The 14873-nt window shown below is 36.0% G+C and overlaps 3 protein-coding genes across 3 annotated transcripts; 2 read left to right on the top strand and 1 right to left on the bottom strand.

Moving 5' to 3' along the window:
• The first annotated feature begins 335 nt into the window (after positions 1-335).
• On the top strand, positions 336-3662 carry LOC7458629 (leucine aminopeptidase). Its single transcript, XM_002316300.4, has 4 exons — positions 336-1568; positions 2100-2333; positions 2422-2748; positions 3284-3662. The coding sequence occupies exons 1-4, from the start codon at positions 564-566 to the stop codon at positions 3578-3580; spliced, it is 1863 nt and encodes a 620-aa protein (XP_002316336.1). The 5' UTR covers positions 336-563; the 3' UTR covers positions 3581-3662.
• Positions 3663-4401: 739 nt separating this feature from the next.
• Positions 4402-5438, bottom strand: LOC112327889 (uncharacterized protein At2g29880). Its single transcript, XM_024603052.2, has 2 exons — positions 5100-5438; positions 4402-4997 (listed from the first exon to the last, which is right to left on the bottom strand). The coding sequence occupies exons 1-2, from the start codon at positions 5430-5432 to the stop codon at positions 4635-4637; spliced, it is 696 nt and encodes a 231-aa protein (XP_024458820.2). The 5' UTR covers positions 5433-5438; the 3' UTR covers positions 4402-4634.
• A 3880-nt stretch (positions 5439-9318) lies between these two features.
• LOC7458628 (protein TONNEAU 1a) lies at positions 9319-14639 on the top strand. The gene is made up of 8 exons (XM_002316299.4): positions 9319-9518; positions 10140-10272; positions 10983-11071; positions 11186-11308; positions 13382-13515; positions 13632-13654; positions 13736-13892; positions 14430-14639. Exons 1-8 carry the CDS (start codon positions 9432-9434, stop codon positions 14479-14481), a joined length of 798 nt encoding a protein of 265 aa, XP_002316335.1. The 5' UTR covers positions 9319-9431; the 3' UTR covers positions 14482-14639.
• The last annotated feature ends 234 nt before the right edge of the window (positions 14640-14873 follow it).

The following is a 14873-nucleotide window of genomic DNA, read 5'->3' as shown; positions in this document are numbered from 1 at the left end:
TTTTCTCGAGTAAACCTGCGGACACTGAATTCATGTTAAGCACACACGAGGAGGGACCATTTCTAGGTTGATTGTTGACAGCAGAATAAGCATGCTGCATCTCGGCATCCCTTCCATATGCCTCTAGGATCACGGAGTGCATGACTGATCTTGAATCCATGCCCGAAATGTCCAATCGATATGAAGCACCGCCCTGTATTGACCATCTAGAGAGTCTCGTTCATTTTCTTACCCCAGAAAGAACCCCAGGGCGGAGGCGTCGTCCCTTTTGCTTGTCGTTGGGAGGGAGGTCTCAGATCATATGACCTGTCATTCGTATCCCCTATTAGATGTCGTTCGAGGAAATAGTCAACAGTATTGACTCTTGAGTTTTGATGACTTGATTCTCTTCTTTTCTTTTTCATGGATACCTTGCTCGTACCCAAACAGCACCAGATCATCCCTTCTTTCCCTTCTATTATTCCCCAAATCGTTATTTTCCCATTCCCAAAATCAGATTCCTCAAAAAGAATCAAAATAAAACCTCCTAATCCTCCCTCTCACGGCCCAAAAAAAACCCCGCAATGATCGATCCTCACTCATTCACTGATTCAACTCACCCCCTAACCACCCACGTATCCCTCACTCTCTACTTCCACTTCCCTTCCTCCACCATCCACGCCACCGCTCTCCTCACCCTCCAAACCCCACACACTGGCCCGCTCTCTCTCGACACTCGCTCCCTCACCATCCACAAAATCCTCGACCCTGCAACTCTAGCTCCCCTCCCTTTCACTCTCTCCTCTTCTGAACACCCCATCAAAGGGCGACTCCTTACCGTTTATCTCGACAACAACTCCTCAGTTCTCATCCTTTACTCCACCTCCCCTTCCTCTTCGGCCCTCCAATGGCTCTCTCCGCCCCAAACTTTCAACAAAACTCACCCTTTTGTCTACACCCAATGCCACCCTGTTCACGCGCGCTCCGTTTTTCCTTGCCAGGATACGCCTGCCGCGCGTGTTTGTTACTCTGCAAAGTTGAATCTTCCGCGGGAGCTTTCTGCTGTTATGTCTGCTAGGCATTGTGACTGTCATGACCCTGTTGGTACTGATTTGGATGGGGTGTTGACGAATGAGGAGTCTGGATTTGGATTTGATTTGAAGTCGTTGTGGTGCGAGGAAGGGAGGGTTGTGGAGGAGTTTGTAATGGAACAGCCAATTCCGCCGTACTTGTTTGCGTTTGCTGTTGGGGAATTGGGGTTTAGAGAGGTGGGGCCGAGGACTAGGGTTTATTCGGAGGCAGTTGATGGGGTTTTGGATGCAGCTGCGAGGGAGTTTGCAGGAACTGAAGAGATGATTAGGCAAGCGGAGAGGTTGTTTGGTGAGTATGATTGGGAGAGGTTTGATTTATTGGTTTTGCCACCGAGTTTTCCATATGCTGGAATGGAGAATCCAAGGATGGTGTTTTTGACTCCTACAGTGATTAAAGGGGATGCGAGTGGCGCACGGCTTGTGGCGCATGAGTTGGCTCATAGTTGGACTGGGAATTTGATCACTAACAAGAATAATGAGCATTTTTGGTTGAATGAGGTACAGTGAGTGTTTGCTTTTAACATTTGATTTGATTATTTGACTTCTTCTTTTTCGTGATTCAGTATCAGTTTAATGGCCGCCTCAAATAGTATCTCTTTGTATGCTTAATGGAGTTTTATTTTATTTCATTTTCCTTTGTATTTGTTCTTATCTGATGTACCAAATGTGTTGCCTCTCAGTGTCTGTTTGTGGTTGACTTTATTTACGAAAATTGTTTGATTTTGTTTACTGGTTCAATAAATTTTCTTTTATAAAATATGGCATTGAGGAATTCATGCTAGTTTAATTGCTTTGTTCCTTTGTAATGCTGATTGTTTGTTATGATTGTCGAAGTGTTCAAGAGGGACATGTTTTAACTCTCTGTGTTGTATGAGGGAAACTATTAGCAGATGGTTCTGATATATTAATTTTGGGATAAATTTCCATGTGTTATGTGCTCTTAAACTTCCAATAGCCCATGGTTATTCTTGTGCCGTGCTCAGCAATTTTTGCTCCTTGTGAGTTATAAGTTTCTGATTATGAAACTAGGGTTTCACAACATATGCGGAGAGGAGAATTGTTGAGGTCGTGCAAGGCGAAGATATAGCTGCTCTGAATATTGGAATTGGTTGGAGAGGTTTGAATGAGGAAATGGAGAGGTTCAAGGACAACATGGAGTTCACTAAGCTAAAAAACAATCAGGAAGGAGTGGACCCAGATGACATGTACTCTCGAGTGCCATATGAGAAGGGTTTCCAGTTTCTGTGGCGCATTGAACATCAGGTATATTGATTTATTTCTTGTTTGAACTTGGAGATATTTCAAACAGTAATATTCTTACTGGTTCTGTTTTTACCCTTGAGATTCTTAGATTGGAAGATCTGCTTTTGACGAGTTCCTCAAGAAATATATCGCCACGTTCAAGTTCAAGTCAATTGACACAGAGACATTTCTTGATTTCCTGAAAGCCAATGTTCACGGAATAGAGAAAGATATTGACCTTCAGCTATGGACTGAGGGCACTGGCATCCCTCCAGATGCTCATGAACCGGTTTCAAACTTGTATATAAAGATTACATCACTTGCAAAGGATTTTAAGCTTGGGAGGATGCCGAGAGAGGATGAAGTTGCTAACTGGAAAGGGCAGGAATGGGAGCTGTACCTAAAGAACCTGCCCAGAGCTGTTGAAGCCTCACAGGTAATGACTTGATTCTCTTATCAATTTCCCCATGCTAACCCCCTCCCTTCTTGTTGCAAAAAGTTTCTCGCCTGCAGTAATTTTAATTTCTTGAAACTTTATTTCCTAGTTACTTTGTATTTCCACGTCTGCATGTGCTCTCTCATTATGAGGGAACCCATGCTAAAGACCATTTAGATCTCTGTAAAATTCTTGTACATCTTTGCCTCGTTTGGGAGCTGGTGTACGTGTCAATTGTCAAGGTTTTTACCTTGGCGTGCTAAGCTTCAAACAAGCGCTCATGCGGAACAAACATGTCTTACTAATTGTTATAATTTTTTTTTAATTATTATTATTAACGTGGTTATCTAGGCCTTGCACCTTAACTAATATTACGGGCCCTGAAGTTAATAACCATGTAAACCTCTAATGACTCTAAAGAAACTCGAACTCGTGACCATTCAGAAGCAAACTTGTGACCATTCAATAGCAAATTTAAAACCTGACCAGTTAGCTACTCTTTATATTTTACTAATTGTTGTAATTCAACATGCAGGTGTTAGCCTTGGATGCTCGCTATAGGCTGTCGGAATCCAAGGACTATGAGGTGAAAGTGGCATTTCTCCAACTGGCTATCTCCTCCAGGTGCAGAGATTACTATGGTGAGGTGGAGAAAACATTGAAGGAAGTTGGGAGGATGAGTTTCCTCCGCCTACTCTACAGTGGTCTTGTTGAAGGCCCCGGAAACGAAGAAGAGAAGATTTTGGCCAAGAGAGTGTTTGCTGAAGCTCGTGAATGTTACCATCCCATAGCTCAAGGTATTGTTGAGGCAATCTTTGCCAAGCACGTGTAGGATGGCTATATACCACAATACAGTGTCTGGACCTAAACCTTTAATGTCTTGGAAGCCAATAAATGATAAATGTCTTCTTGTATTTCGACACTTCACTCCTCGGTAATTCTTCTGATTTTGCATGACTATTCTACTCGCTCTGTCGAGATGGCAGGTGGAACATGTTTTTTTTTTGGTTAAAATCTGATTTTTTTAAAAATAATATTATTTTAATTGTGATATATTGATATAAAAAATAATTTTTTAAAAAATTATTATTTTAAATAAAAATATTGTAAGGCTCCGTTTGTTTGCAGGAAAGTTGTTTCCTTTTGGAAAGTGAATTCCGGGGAAAGTGAATTCCTGGAAAGTGAATTCCGATGTTTGGTAGTGTTATGAAAAATGAACTGGAAAACACTTTCCAGTGTTTGGTTATGTTATGGAAAAGAAACTGGAAAATAATTAATTAATTAATTAATTTTTTTTTCAAATTTATCTAATATATATAAAATATTTAATATAAATATTTAATCACTTACAATAAAAGAATGAAATCTAAAAAGTATAATTAATTAGTTTATGGTAAGAGTTATATATTTGGGGTATTTTTTTTTTTTGATATGAAGTTTTTTTTAAAAGATAAATAGATTCAAAAAATATTTTGATGGGTTTTTTGGATAAATATTTTTTTTTAAGAGTAAAGGCAATTATCCCTTTAATATATATCGAATAAGCATCAAGAAATAAATATAAATATCTAACATCAAACAAAATCATGCATAAATATTAAATGTCATATACATACATATTAGTTCAAATTACAAACATAAATATGTTAGACCGAATTAAACAAGTAAACATACTTGTCAAATAACAAACATAGTTTGAACCCAAATTTTAAACATAGTCAAACCATCTTAGCAAGCAGGCCTGTAGTAGTGTTGGTTCACAAAATTCTGAACCCAAATTTTCCTCAAATTAGCATTTTTTGCCATAAATGCTTTTGCCAACATTTCATTTTGGACCAAATGATCAAATGCCTCCCCAAGAGTGATCTCATCAAAGCCTTCAATTTTCATGACTTCCGCATACAACGCATTAACATCAGTTGATTTTTGCTGAGGCTTTGAATTGCAACTGCTACATCTCCAATCTGTTTAGACAACTTTTCAACACCATCATCTTCATACATGCGATTTCTCTTCCTATGTTGCCTCTTTTGCATACTAGAGGAAGATGTCTCTTTTCCCTTAGAAGTTTCTTCATATTCCCCTTCATTTTCAATTGAAATTGATTGCTCTTCGGTGTTCTCTTCCAAGTTGACATCAGCATATGATTTGGCATAATTTCCGGTTGCCATATCTTTTCCAACAACAATTGTCATTGCCTCGTACATGTCAAGTTTTTTGTTGAGATACTTGTCATGATTGGGATGTGCCTGTTCATAAAGTTTAGAATACAAAATTTTTTAGTTCCTTGTATAACATTTTGGAAACAAAAGTAAATATAAAAATTACGAAGAGTATAATATTTATCATACCTTCACTTCTTCATCATAAACATCTTTCGAAACTGTAATCATCTTCAAACAATCATCCCAACCAAAACCACTTTTATTTTTAAGCTTGGTTATTATTCCCCATTCTTTTTTCACAGTTTTGAGATGATTGTCAACATGTTTAGGCTCGCATTGAACGTTGAACTTTTGACTAATTTCGGTAGCCACCTTAACAAAAGATTCTGCTCTAAAGGTGGAAGAAGGTTTGTTTCCTTTAAGTGCCTCCTCAGCTAATATCTCAAGTAGCATGTGAGACACAGGCTTAGACCATGTAAAGTGTTTGCCCTTGCATTTTTCATTCTGTGTGGTACTCATTTCTACAAAAAAAAGGTTACAAATTTATACAAAATATAATCATTCAATATTTAGATTTAATAAATTAAATATAAAAACTACAATTAATATTTAAAAGAGAATACATAAAATACATAAGAAATTATAATAAAGTCAACAAACAATTCAAATACATAACAAAGATAATACAAACTCAAGCAAGACATAATAAAAACAAACATATATAATTAACACTCAATTACTAGTTTCTTTGAGTGTTATAATCATTCCACATGGTTGATGCAATCATTTCTCTTTTTGTTATCCACTCCCTATTCTCTTCCCTCTCCTCCCGTTGACTTAAGTTGATTGTTCGTCTAATTGGTTCACTTTCCGAACATATTTCTTCCATAAGAAAGTCATTTGGATCAACTCCCATGATGTGATTATGAATAATACAACATGCAAGCACAACATCCACTTGTGTTTCATAAGACCAAAAAGACTTTCCATCAATTGATCTAAAACGACTCTTCAAAATACCAAACCCTCGCTCAATAGCAGTTCTCAAAGAAGAGTGTCGAAGATTAAATAGCTCCTTTTCATTTTCTGGTGAATGTTCAGTAAACTCGTTCAAGTGATATCGAACTCCACGAAAAGGAGAAATGATTCCTTTTCGAATACCGTAACCAGCATCACCAAGATAATATTTCCCTACAAATTAGAAAAAAAAACATATTACTATCTTTAGCTAATTAAACATTTTATATGTTTATTGCATATAATAAATACTTTATTATATACCTTCTGGAATTTTTAGACCACTAGGTCTTGATAATGCATCGCCTAAAACCCGTGAATCATGTGCACTTCCTTCCCAGCCAGCTAAAACATATATAAACTTCAAATCAAAAGTTATAGCTGCTAAAACATTTTGTGTTGTTCCTTCTTTTCGACCTCGAAACTTTCCTTGAATCTCAACAGGAACATTTGCAGGAACATGGGTACCATCAATTGCTCCCACGCAATCCTATATAAATATGAAAAAATAATTTATAACCTTTTCTTCTAGATGTAATTAATTAATGTATAAAAATATTGGTATTGTTCTCATACCTTAAAATAAGGATAGAATCTTCGATTATTCAATATCTCTGCGGGAACTGTATCGCCTGGGTCTTTAATTAGGTGTTTGTATAACTTAAGAACTGCTTTTAAAACAATTCTAAAGTAACGATGGATAGTTTCAACAAACCTATAGTATATACCACTAATAAAACGAAATCTTTGGTTTTGGCCTACAATTTGTAAGAACACAATTACTTGCTCCCTAATAGACACATTTTGAGTTGATCTTAATAAGTCATGACTTGTGAGAACATCACACAATTTATATAAGACAACTGGTTTCATACGAATTTGTTCAACGCAATGTCTATCACCTCGATTCAAAATGCTATCCATATAGAATTCTCGTTGAGCAATGGCATTTATACGTGGTTCTCTTGGTATATAATTTCTATTTCTTTCTTGTTCAATAATAGCTACCCTTGTCGCTATCACAGTTACAGCTGCTCCCATACATGCTGCATGAATAATCTTACTATCCATAACAAAAAAGTGAAGTTTTCTGCTAACAAAACCTAAAAATTTGGGGAAATAAACATTAAAAAAGCATATAAAATACTTACATAATCAATATAATAAATTATGCTCAAAAAAGCTGATTCCCAACACAAGCAATACCTTAAAAGAAATAATTATATAATGAATTCTGTATCCCAAAACAAACAATATAATAATTTATTAATAAATACTGTATATAAATATTTAATAGCCTCAAGTTTTCTATCCAAGCCAAATCAGTTTTTTATAACTGTGTAATATTTCTACCCAACATCAACGCACATAATATTTCACTGTCTAAAATATTTCTACCCAAAACAATTCCCATTTCACTACTGTGCAACATCATCAACCGTTGATAAACATAGTCAAACCATATACTCTTCACTTATCAAGCTTATAACCCATATCTCCACCCGGCTTAACCACTGTCAAATATTTCTACCTAACAACAACGGGTATAATATTTCACAGTCAAGATTTAGCCAAACCAATTCCCATTTCATCATCAGCATCATCAACGCACACATCACTGTGCATCATCATCAACACACACACACACATCACGCCTAGAAAGCACAAGAAACGCACAAAGCAGAGGAAACACATATCATCAACTCATCAACAGAGAAGGAAAATCACATCGGGTGGGTCGGGTTCTACTGGAAGAGAAGCAATTGAAGAAAAGGAGATGAAGATGAAGAGATGGAGGGGAATTGAAAGCATATGTGTTCGATTACACAAAAGGAGAAACAGAGCATGGGTTCTGTGTTTTTTTCATAGAAACCAAACAAAATGTTTTGTTTGGTTTCTGTGAAAAAAACACAGGAAACCCGATTCTGTGCAAAATAGCATAGAATGGGAAAAATGGGTTTGGGTTTGCTGGGTATGGGTTGCTGTGTATGGGTTTGCTATGTTTGGTTTCTGTTAAAAATGCAGGGGTTTTGGTTTTCTGTGTATGGGTTGCCCGACGAAGAGGTGGATCGGCAGGGAAGGAAACGGGGCTGAAGGGCGCCTTTGGCTTAACAAAATAATGGGTTTTTTTGCGTTTGCTGTGCTAGCAACAATGGCGAAAACGCAGGAATGGTTTGGGCGAAACGAAGGAATGGTTTGGTTTTCTGTGTATGGGTCCTCTGTTTGGTTTCTGGCAACAATTCTGGGTTTGCTGTGGCTGAGTTTTTTTGCGTTTGCTGTGCTAGCAACAGTGGCGAAAACGCAGGAATGGTTTGGGCAAAACGAAGGAATGGTTTGGTTTTCTGTGTATGGGTCCTCTGTTTGGTTTCTGGCAACAATTCTGGGTTTGCTGTGGCTGGGTTTTTGTGTGTTTGTTATGCTAGCAACAGTGGCGAAAACGCAGGAATGGTTTGGGCGAAACGAAGGAATGGTTAGGTTTTCTGTGTATGGGTCCTCTGTTTGGTTTCTGGCAACAATTCTCTGTTTGTTGTATGGGTTGCTTCCCACGGGTTTGAAGTTACACAGAGCATGAGAGCATGGGTTGCAGTAAAATTAACAAGATAAACAAGGAAAAAAACACAGCAAATATATCACAAGACATGCCATTATAACAACAGAAAAATAAAAAAGATGAATAAATAGACATTTGAGGAAAAAAATTTACCTGGAAAAAAGCTGTGAGAGATGCTTCCAATCGATCTGGGTAAATTATTTGGGAGAGAATGAGAGTTTAGGGATTTGTTATATTTGAGGAGAGTGCACGTTTTGTTAAAGAGAAAGGAAAGTGTTTTCCTTAGAATAAGGAAAGGAAAACACTTCCCTGACATAAAAGCTTTTGTTTTCCTTTGACCAGAATTAAGTTTTCTTTGACCAATTTTCTTTGGGTGCACCAAACATGGGAAAATAGTTTCCAGGAATTCATTTTCCTGGAAACAAACAAGGCATTAGCCCCCCCCAATAAAAATGTTTTTTTTTACTATTTTAATTCTATAAAGCAACAAAGATTTTTTTTATTAAAATAATATTTAATCACTAATGATTTATTTTAGAAGATGGCGATGCATTCTTGAGTGATAATTCTAAAATAATATCAACAACTAGCATAATCATGGATGGATAATCAATTAAATTATTGAATAATAACATAAATTATTATAAGATTATATAACTTATATTTTTAAACAACCATTCAAATTTCCTCACCAACAAGTAGGACCCACAAACTCTGACCTCAGATCCTGATATGGACGACCCAGATCCAATCTTCAGTACCATCGTCCACTGGACCCCACGTTTACGACTACGGTCATTATTTTGACACGCCCCACGCCCACGGTCTCTCTCCATCTCCCCTCTCTCTGTGTTTCATTTCTACTCAAAAAAATCAAAATTTTTCAAAAAGAAACAGGGAGCAGGGAAGAACAAACCAGCCCTCCTTTTTTTTTGTTTTCTTTAAAAAAAATGGACGATTACACGAGAGAAATGATGGACCTGAAAACACTCGTCACTCGAACCCTAGAGAAGAAAGGCGTCCTTGCTAAGATCCGGGTATCAAACCTTCAATTTCCTTTTTATAATGATAATAAACTGAAAGTACAATGGTTATTTTGATTGTAAAATCTTAATTCTGTTGTCTCAAGATAATTAATTGAGAGCAAAGGTACTTTTTCCTGGCTGGATCTCGTCCAGTGGTAAAACAAATTGGATTTTCTTTAATTGGATGATTGTTCTTGCTCTGGATCTTGTTTTCTTTGTTTGAAATTAGGTTCTTTTTTCTCGTAGTGGATGGGAGGAGAAACGGGTATTTTTATATTTTGTAGCTAGGGTTTTGTGTTCCATGCAAGATCAAGGCTTTTGTAGTCTAATGTGAAGCAAAAGGTCTCAATTTTTCAGTGAATTAGATGGCTTTTCCTTCTTCCTTTTTGTAAATTTTTATGCGCTTTATCTGTTGTCTCATGCTAAATTTTTGTCCAGGAAGTGTTCAATGAAGCAATTCTTTTTCGTTTTTTATCCTAAATTGTGTTTATTGAGTCAAATTAAATTGAAAATGTAGCCGGGCACAGTAATCACTACTGGGCTGGTCACTTGGTCTTGTTTCGCCATTGTCGATATAGTTTGTAGTTTCCTTTTTATAAATTTCTGTATCTTACTTGTCTACTCTGTTGGTAGGCTGAACTCAGGGCAAGTGTTTTTGAGGCAATTGAAGAGGAGGATAGGGTGATTGAAAAAGATGAAGGCTTACCTCCTGCATTATTGGGTAGCTGCAATGATCGTGCTAAACAACTTCATGCTTCTCCATCAGGTCGCTCCTTGAATTCACAGCCTTTTCCATCTTTGTCTGACAAGTTTGAAAATGTTGAGCCTTTTCTTTAAGTAATTTCTGTTTAAATTAATGTAATCCATGATAGCATGTTTGTGTACCTTGGTAGCATTTTGTTGTATTTATGAGAGCCTGTGTAAGGTCTTGAAATAAAGTTGGATTGCTTTAAATAATGGGGGGTAACTGACTTGACAATTTATTTTTCTCATGGACTAATACTTATGTTTCGAATCAGTCTATCGTGGTAGATAACAATTTTGATGCAGGGGGGACAAACTAAATAAAATTTCCCCCCAACCAGAATACTTTTTTGAAATCTCTTTCACAGGCAACTAAAACTTTGAAGCTTCGTGAGTGGACATGCTTTTGGGTGCTGAATCAAAATTTATGTTATTTTAGATTGGTTTAGGCTGTCCTTCAAGTTTTCCTGTTAGAATCGTGAGAGTATAGAGGACATTACAGGACTGCTGGTCTTTCATTGGATGTTGGTTTTTGATAAGACATGATATCAAATAGCTGTTCTCCACGTTCCCAATCCTAAAAAATGTGCCTCAAGTAGCTTGCTTGTGGCGTTTAAAGTTTCTAGTGATTTAAGCATTTGTGCACGTGTTTTTTTCTTGTAAAGCAAGAAAAAAATAAACTTACATAATTGTTTATGTATGTTCTGTTGATTTTTCTTCTAAAAAATGCAGGGAGGCTGCTAACTGCACTGATATGTGAATACTTAGACTGGGCGCAGCTAAACCATACACTAAAAGTCTATCTACCAGAATGCAATTTGGTAATCATGTAATTTATCAATGGTATTTTCGCAAGATTTTTTAACAACTTTGGTATGATATTCATTGCACTTAATTTGTGAATATTAAACAGCAATCCTTACTTTCCATTGCAGCAAAAAGATTCTTGGAAAGCTGAGTTGAATGAATTTAGTAGCAAGAATGGATATGATCTGAACAGGAATGGCGATAGCGGCCCTTTGCTTTTGGATGTTCTTGAAGGATTCTTGAAATTTGAGGTTTGTCCTTGTTTGTAGCTGCATATCTACATATAAGACTGATCTTAGGGGAAATAAAACTGGCAATACGGTGCTGGACTTCTGGCTATAAATGTAATGCAATGCTATCTCTTTGGATATTTGATTATTTTTTAGACAGATCACACATAGTAAGAGGAATTGATGCCTGAGTTTGTAATACCTTTTCATGCATGATATTAGGGAATATGGTGAACTAACATGGATGGTTTTTGTTTTGGTCTTATCTCACTTGGATGAGTGGAGTAGTTTTATTGTCTAAATTTGGGGCTGAAACGAGCTTGCTAATTTTTCGCAGCCATATAGAATTTAAAGTTGGGTTCTTAATGGTCCAGTCATGGACATTCATTTCTTATCTTTGGATATTATGCGCTGCAAAAGCTTAGGAGCTAATTTTCAAGTATATTATTTGACCAGTTTTAGTTGGGGAGATTTTGGTTCCAGAGAAGACTATTGACTACAATCTATCACATGGTTCACTGTTGATTGAAAGAACATAAATAAACTGAGTGAGGACAAGTTCCCACCACAAGGACTCTGGGAGGCGGAAGAGAGGAGAAGGGAATGTGTAACCGGGATGAATTTGTTAAGTTGGATACATCTGTGTGCTTGGATGATCAGATTAACATTTATGAGAAAAGCTTTTGACAGTTTTAAAGCCTAAGAGATGTGAGTTGAAGATTAATGTCTCAACTCATTGAGCCGTAGTTCTCACAAGCTTAACTGGAGAATATGATGACTATAAGGAAATGCACAAGAAGAATGAATCTGAATGAGCTGATGTGGAAAAATGACATAACATGAAACTAATTTTGAGAAGCCTGTGGTCATGGATGGAGCAGGGTGGAAATTAAGGATTTATTTAGTTAATTCCGAGTGGCTGTGATCAGTGGCAGAGCCAAAAAAAATTTAAATGAGGGGTTAAATTATTAACAAATATTTGATATTATATATTATACAGACATGTGTTATATAAAGAAATTAATTTGAAATATATGTATCAACTCAAGTCAAGCAAAATTAATTTAAGAATTTTTAAAATGAAAAAACTTACATTATAATTGTTCTTTTCGAGATTTTATATTTTAAAACTGCTTCATAATAATTTTATTTTTAATCTCATTAAAAATATCTTTCTTAATATATACAACAAACTTTTATATATCTATTTCTAAATCTTCCAAAGAATACGAAAGTTCTTGGCAACAATTCTATGCCAACATATGATACATAGCATCTAAAATCATAGCTTAAAAGGATTGTCACAAATTGATGTTGTTCTTGCTGACTTGTTGTTTTGTACAGGTGGATTAAACATAAATATTAAATGTTTTCTTTTTAATTTATCTATTATGTCCCTAATTTTTTGAGTTGTCATGTACTTCACTTTTAATCACTAGTAAATTCATTACCATTATTTTTCATATGAAATTCATAGCAAAATACTATCAATTCATCAAAACTCATTTCAATTCATATCCATTAGCATATAATACTACTCATACACATATTAATTCAACAAACCCATAAATTATTATAAACTAATATTTTCAATAACTAATTAATATAGAAAAAAGAAGCTAACAATTAGTAGCTAACAAAGAAAATTAATCATGTAAAGCTATTATATTAATATTTTAATATAAAAATATTTTGAAAAAAAAAATTAAGGGGGCAATTGCCCCCTCTTGCACCCACGTGGCTCCGCCACTGGCTGTGATGTAAGGCTTTTGTTCGGTACCATTAACTCTTATACTGAATGTTCATATTAATTAAATACAACATGCATTCTAAGTGGCAATTTAGGATTTATTTAGTTAATTCCAATGTAAGGCTTTTGTTGGGCACCGTTAACTTTTATATTGAATGTTGATATTTAATTAAATACAATATGTATTTTTTTGTAGGAGATATCTTTTCTTGGAATAAAAGGTTTTAAAGCTTTATCCAAAACTCAAGTGACTATATTGCTTGTGCTTGTTAATGTTTTTTTCTCCTGATAAATTTTCTCAAACCATTCACTATTGATTATAGATGAAATCTTGTTTTTGATAGAATTTATCACAAGGAAGGGGTGCTGGAAGGAGAGTACCAGAGGCCGAGTCCTTATCCAATGTAGAGTCTAGGAATATACGAATGCGAAGACCCTCTTCATCATCTGTTGCTGGTGGCTTACCTCCACTAGGAAGGTTCTGGGCCAATTCCAACTTTTAATTTTTCTTTCCATTCCTTTCTTTTAGATGGTGTCTTGATATTTTCTTCCCTACACTAATAATTGTTTCTGTTATGCTCATGTTTATGCCAGACCAGCTTCTTCCCTGGCATCTGGTGAGTGATTAAAATATGCATTACTTGCTCAACCTTTTCTTTCCTTGCCATTCCCTGTTTCTGATACCGTCTATCATCCAGATAGGAGAGCAGGGTCTTCCATGTCTGGTTACAGGAAAGATGATTACAGTAGGAGATATGACAGTGAAGAACTTCCTGAGGATGTGATTCAAGCTTCTGCTGCCCTGGAAAACCTTCAGTTGGACAGAAAAGCTCGGAATCTTACTTCATCTTGGAGGTTTGTTTCTCATACTTGCTTCTATGAGATTCTTCCATTATGTACTAGTTAAAATGTATTTTGGATGTGCTTTGATACTAATTTGCGTCTGGAGCGCTACAAAACGAACTGGGAAACTATAGATCACCATTTATTAAAAAATTGCTGAAGGGGGTGATTAGATTGTTATGAAGTACCTTTTCATTCTGAAAATTAACTTATCTTGGAAGTAGCACCCCGAGAATCCTGAGACTGTATTTTGATTGGTTTACCTTCAATCCATTCTTGTATAGACTTTCTGAAGTAAGCCAAATTGGTAACTAACTAGCTAGCAGTTGTGTACACTGCGAATAGATCTTGCATAATTAGAGGTCTTATAACATGGGTCTTATGATATCATCCTGATGAACTGAAGTTCTGCATTTGGGAAAAAGTTAGCAACATGGTCATTGTATTTCTAATACCAAAGATTCTGTTTGCCGAGGTAGCCTCATGCTTGTGTTTTTTAACTGATTAGCCAGAAAAACTCGTGACCTTATGCATTGGGTTTGGTTGCAGGCATGCGGGGGATGTCATCAGTGATGATGATGGGAGGGTTGACCATATTTAGCTGAATGGCATCCTCAAATGATGCAGATGTAGCTTAGTGTGTTCTTATCTTTATCCATTAATGTTTTATTATCAGCAAAAGGAGGGTAGCGATTTGTGTAATTCTGATATTTTTTTCTTTGGTTAATTATATTGTGAGGTGTTCTGGTGTTTTGGTGATTTTTTCTTCTTGTTTTTCTTGTCTTTTCTTTTTTAATACATTTTGAAATCTCGATTAGTGATGGCCAGAAAACTTCTGTGCATAAATTGCCACAAATTTTTCAGTTGATGCGTAGTTTAATAAGTTATCAGCAAGGATGAAAGATCAAGCCTGTTAAGAGATGCCTTGAGCTTATCTCGCCACCATAAGAGCATGGATAATTCCAGCTTTTTATTCGTGATGCGAAAGCATCC

Source organism: Populus trichocarpa, chromosome 10 (genome assembly GCF_000002775.5).
Source record: "Populus trichocarpa isolate Nisqually-1 chromosome 10, P.trichocarpa_v4.1, whole genome shotgun sequence".
In the NCBI taxonomy this organism is placed as follows: Eukaryota; Viridiplantae; Streptophyta; class Magnoliopsida; order Malpighiales; family Salicaceae; genus Populus; species Populus trichocarpa.
The sequence above is the reverse complement of the archived record's forward strand: the minus strand, read 5'-3'. Positions and strand labels throughout refer to the sequence as shown.

Coding starts and splice junctions, on each gene's coding strand:
- LOC7458629 (XM_002316300.4), top strand. CDS start 564: ATGATCGATCCTCACTCATTCACTGATTCAACTCACCCCCTAACCACC. Junction 2,334..2,421: donor TGTGGCGCATTGAACATCAG/GTATATTGATTT, acceptor TGAGATTCTTAG/ATTGGAAGATCTGCTTTTGA. Junction 2,749..3,283: donor GAGCTGTTGAAGCCTCACAG/GTAATGACTTGA, acceptor TTCAACATGCAG/GTGTTAGCCTTGGATGCTCG.
- LOC112327889 (XM_024603052.2), bottom strand. CDS start 5,432: ATGAGTACCACACAGAATGAAAAATGCAAGGGCAAACACTTTACATGG. Junction 4,998..5,099: donor TTTATGATGAAGAAGTGAAG/GTATGATAAATA, acceptor CTTTATGAACAG/GCACATCCCAATCATGACAA.
- LOC7458628 (XM_002316299.4), top strand. CDS start 9,432: ATGGACGATTACACGAGAGAAATGATGGACCTGAAAACACTCGTCACT. Junction 9,519..10,139: donor GCGTCCTTGCTAAGATCCGG/GTATCAAACCTT, acceptor CTCTGTTGGTAG/GCTGAACTCAGGGCAAGTGT. Junction 10,273..10,982: donor ACTTCATGCTTCTCCATCAG/GTCGCTCCTTGA, acceptor TAAAAAATGCAG/GGAGGCTGCTAACTGCACTG.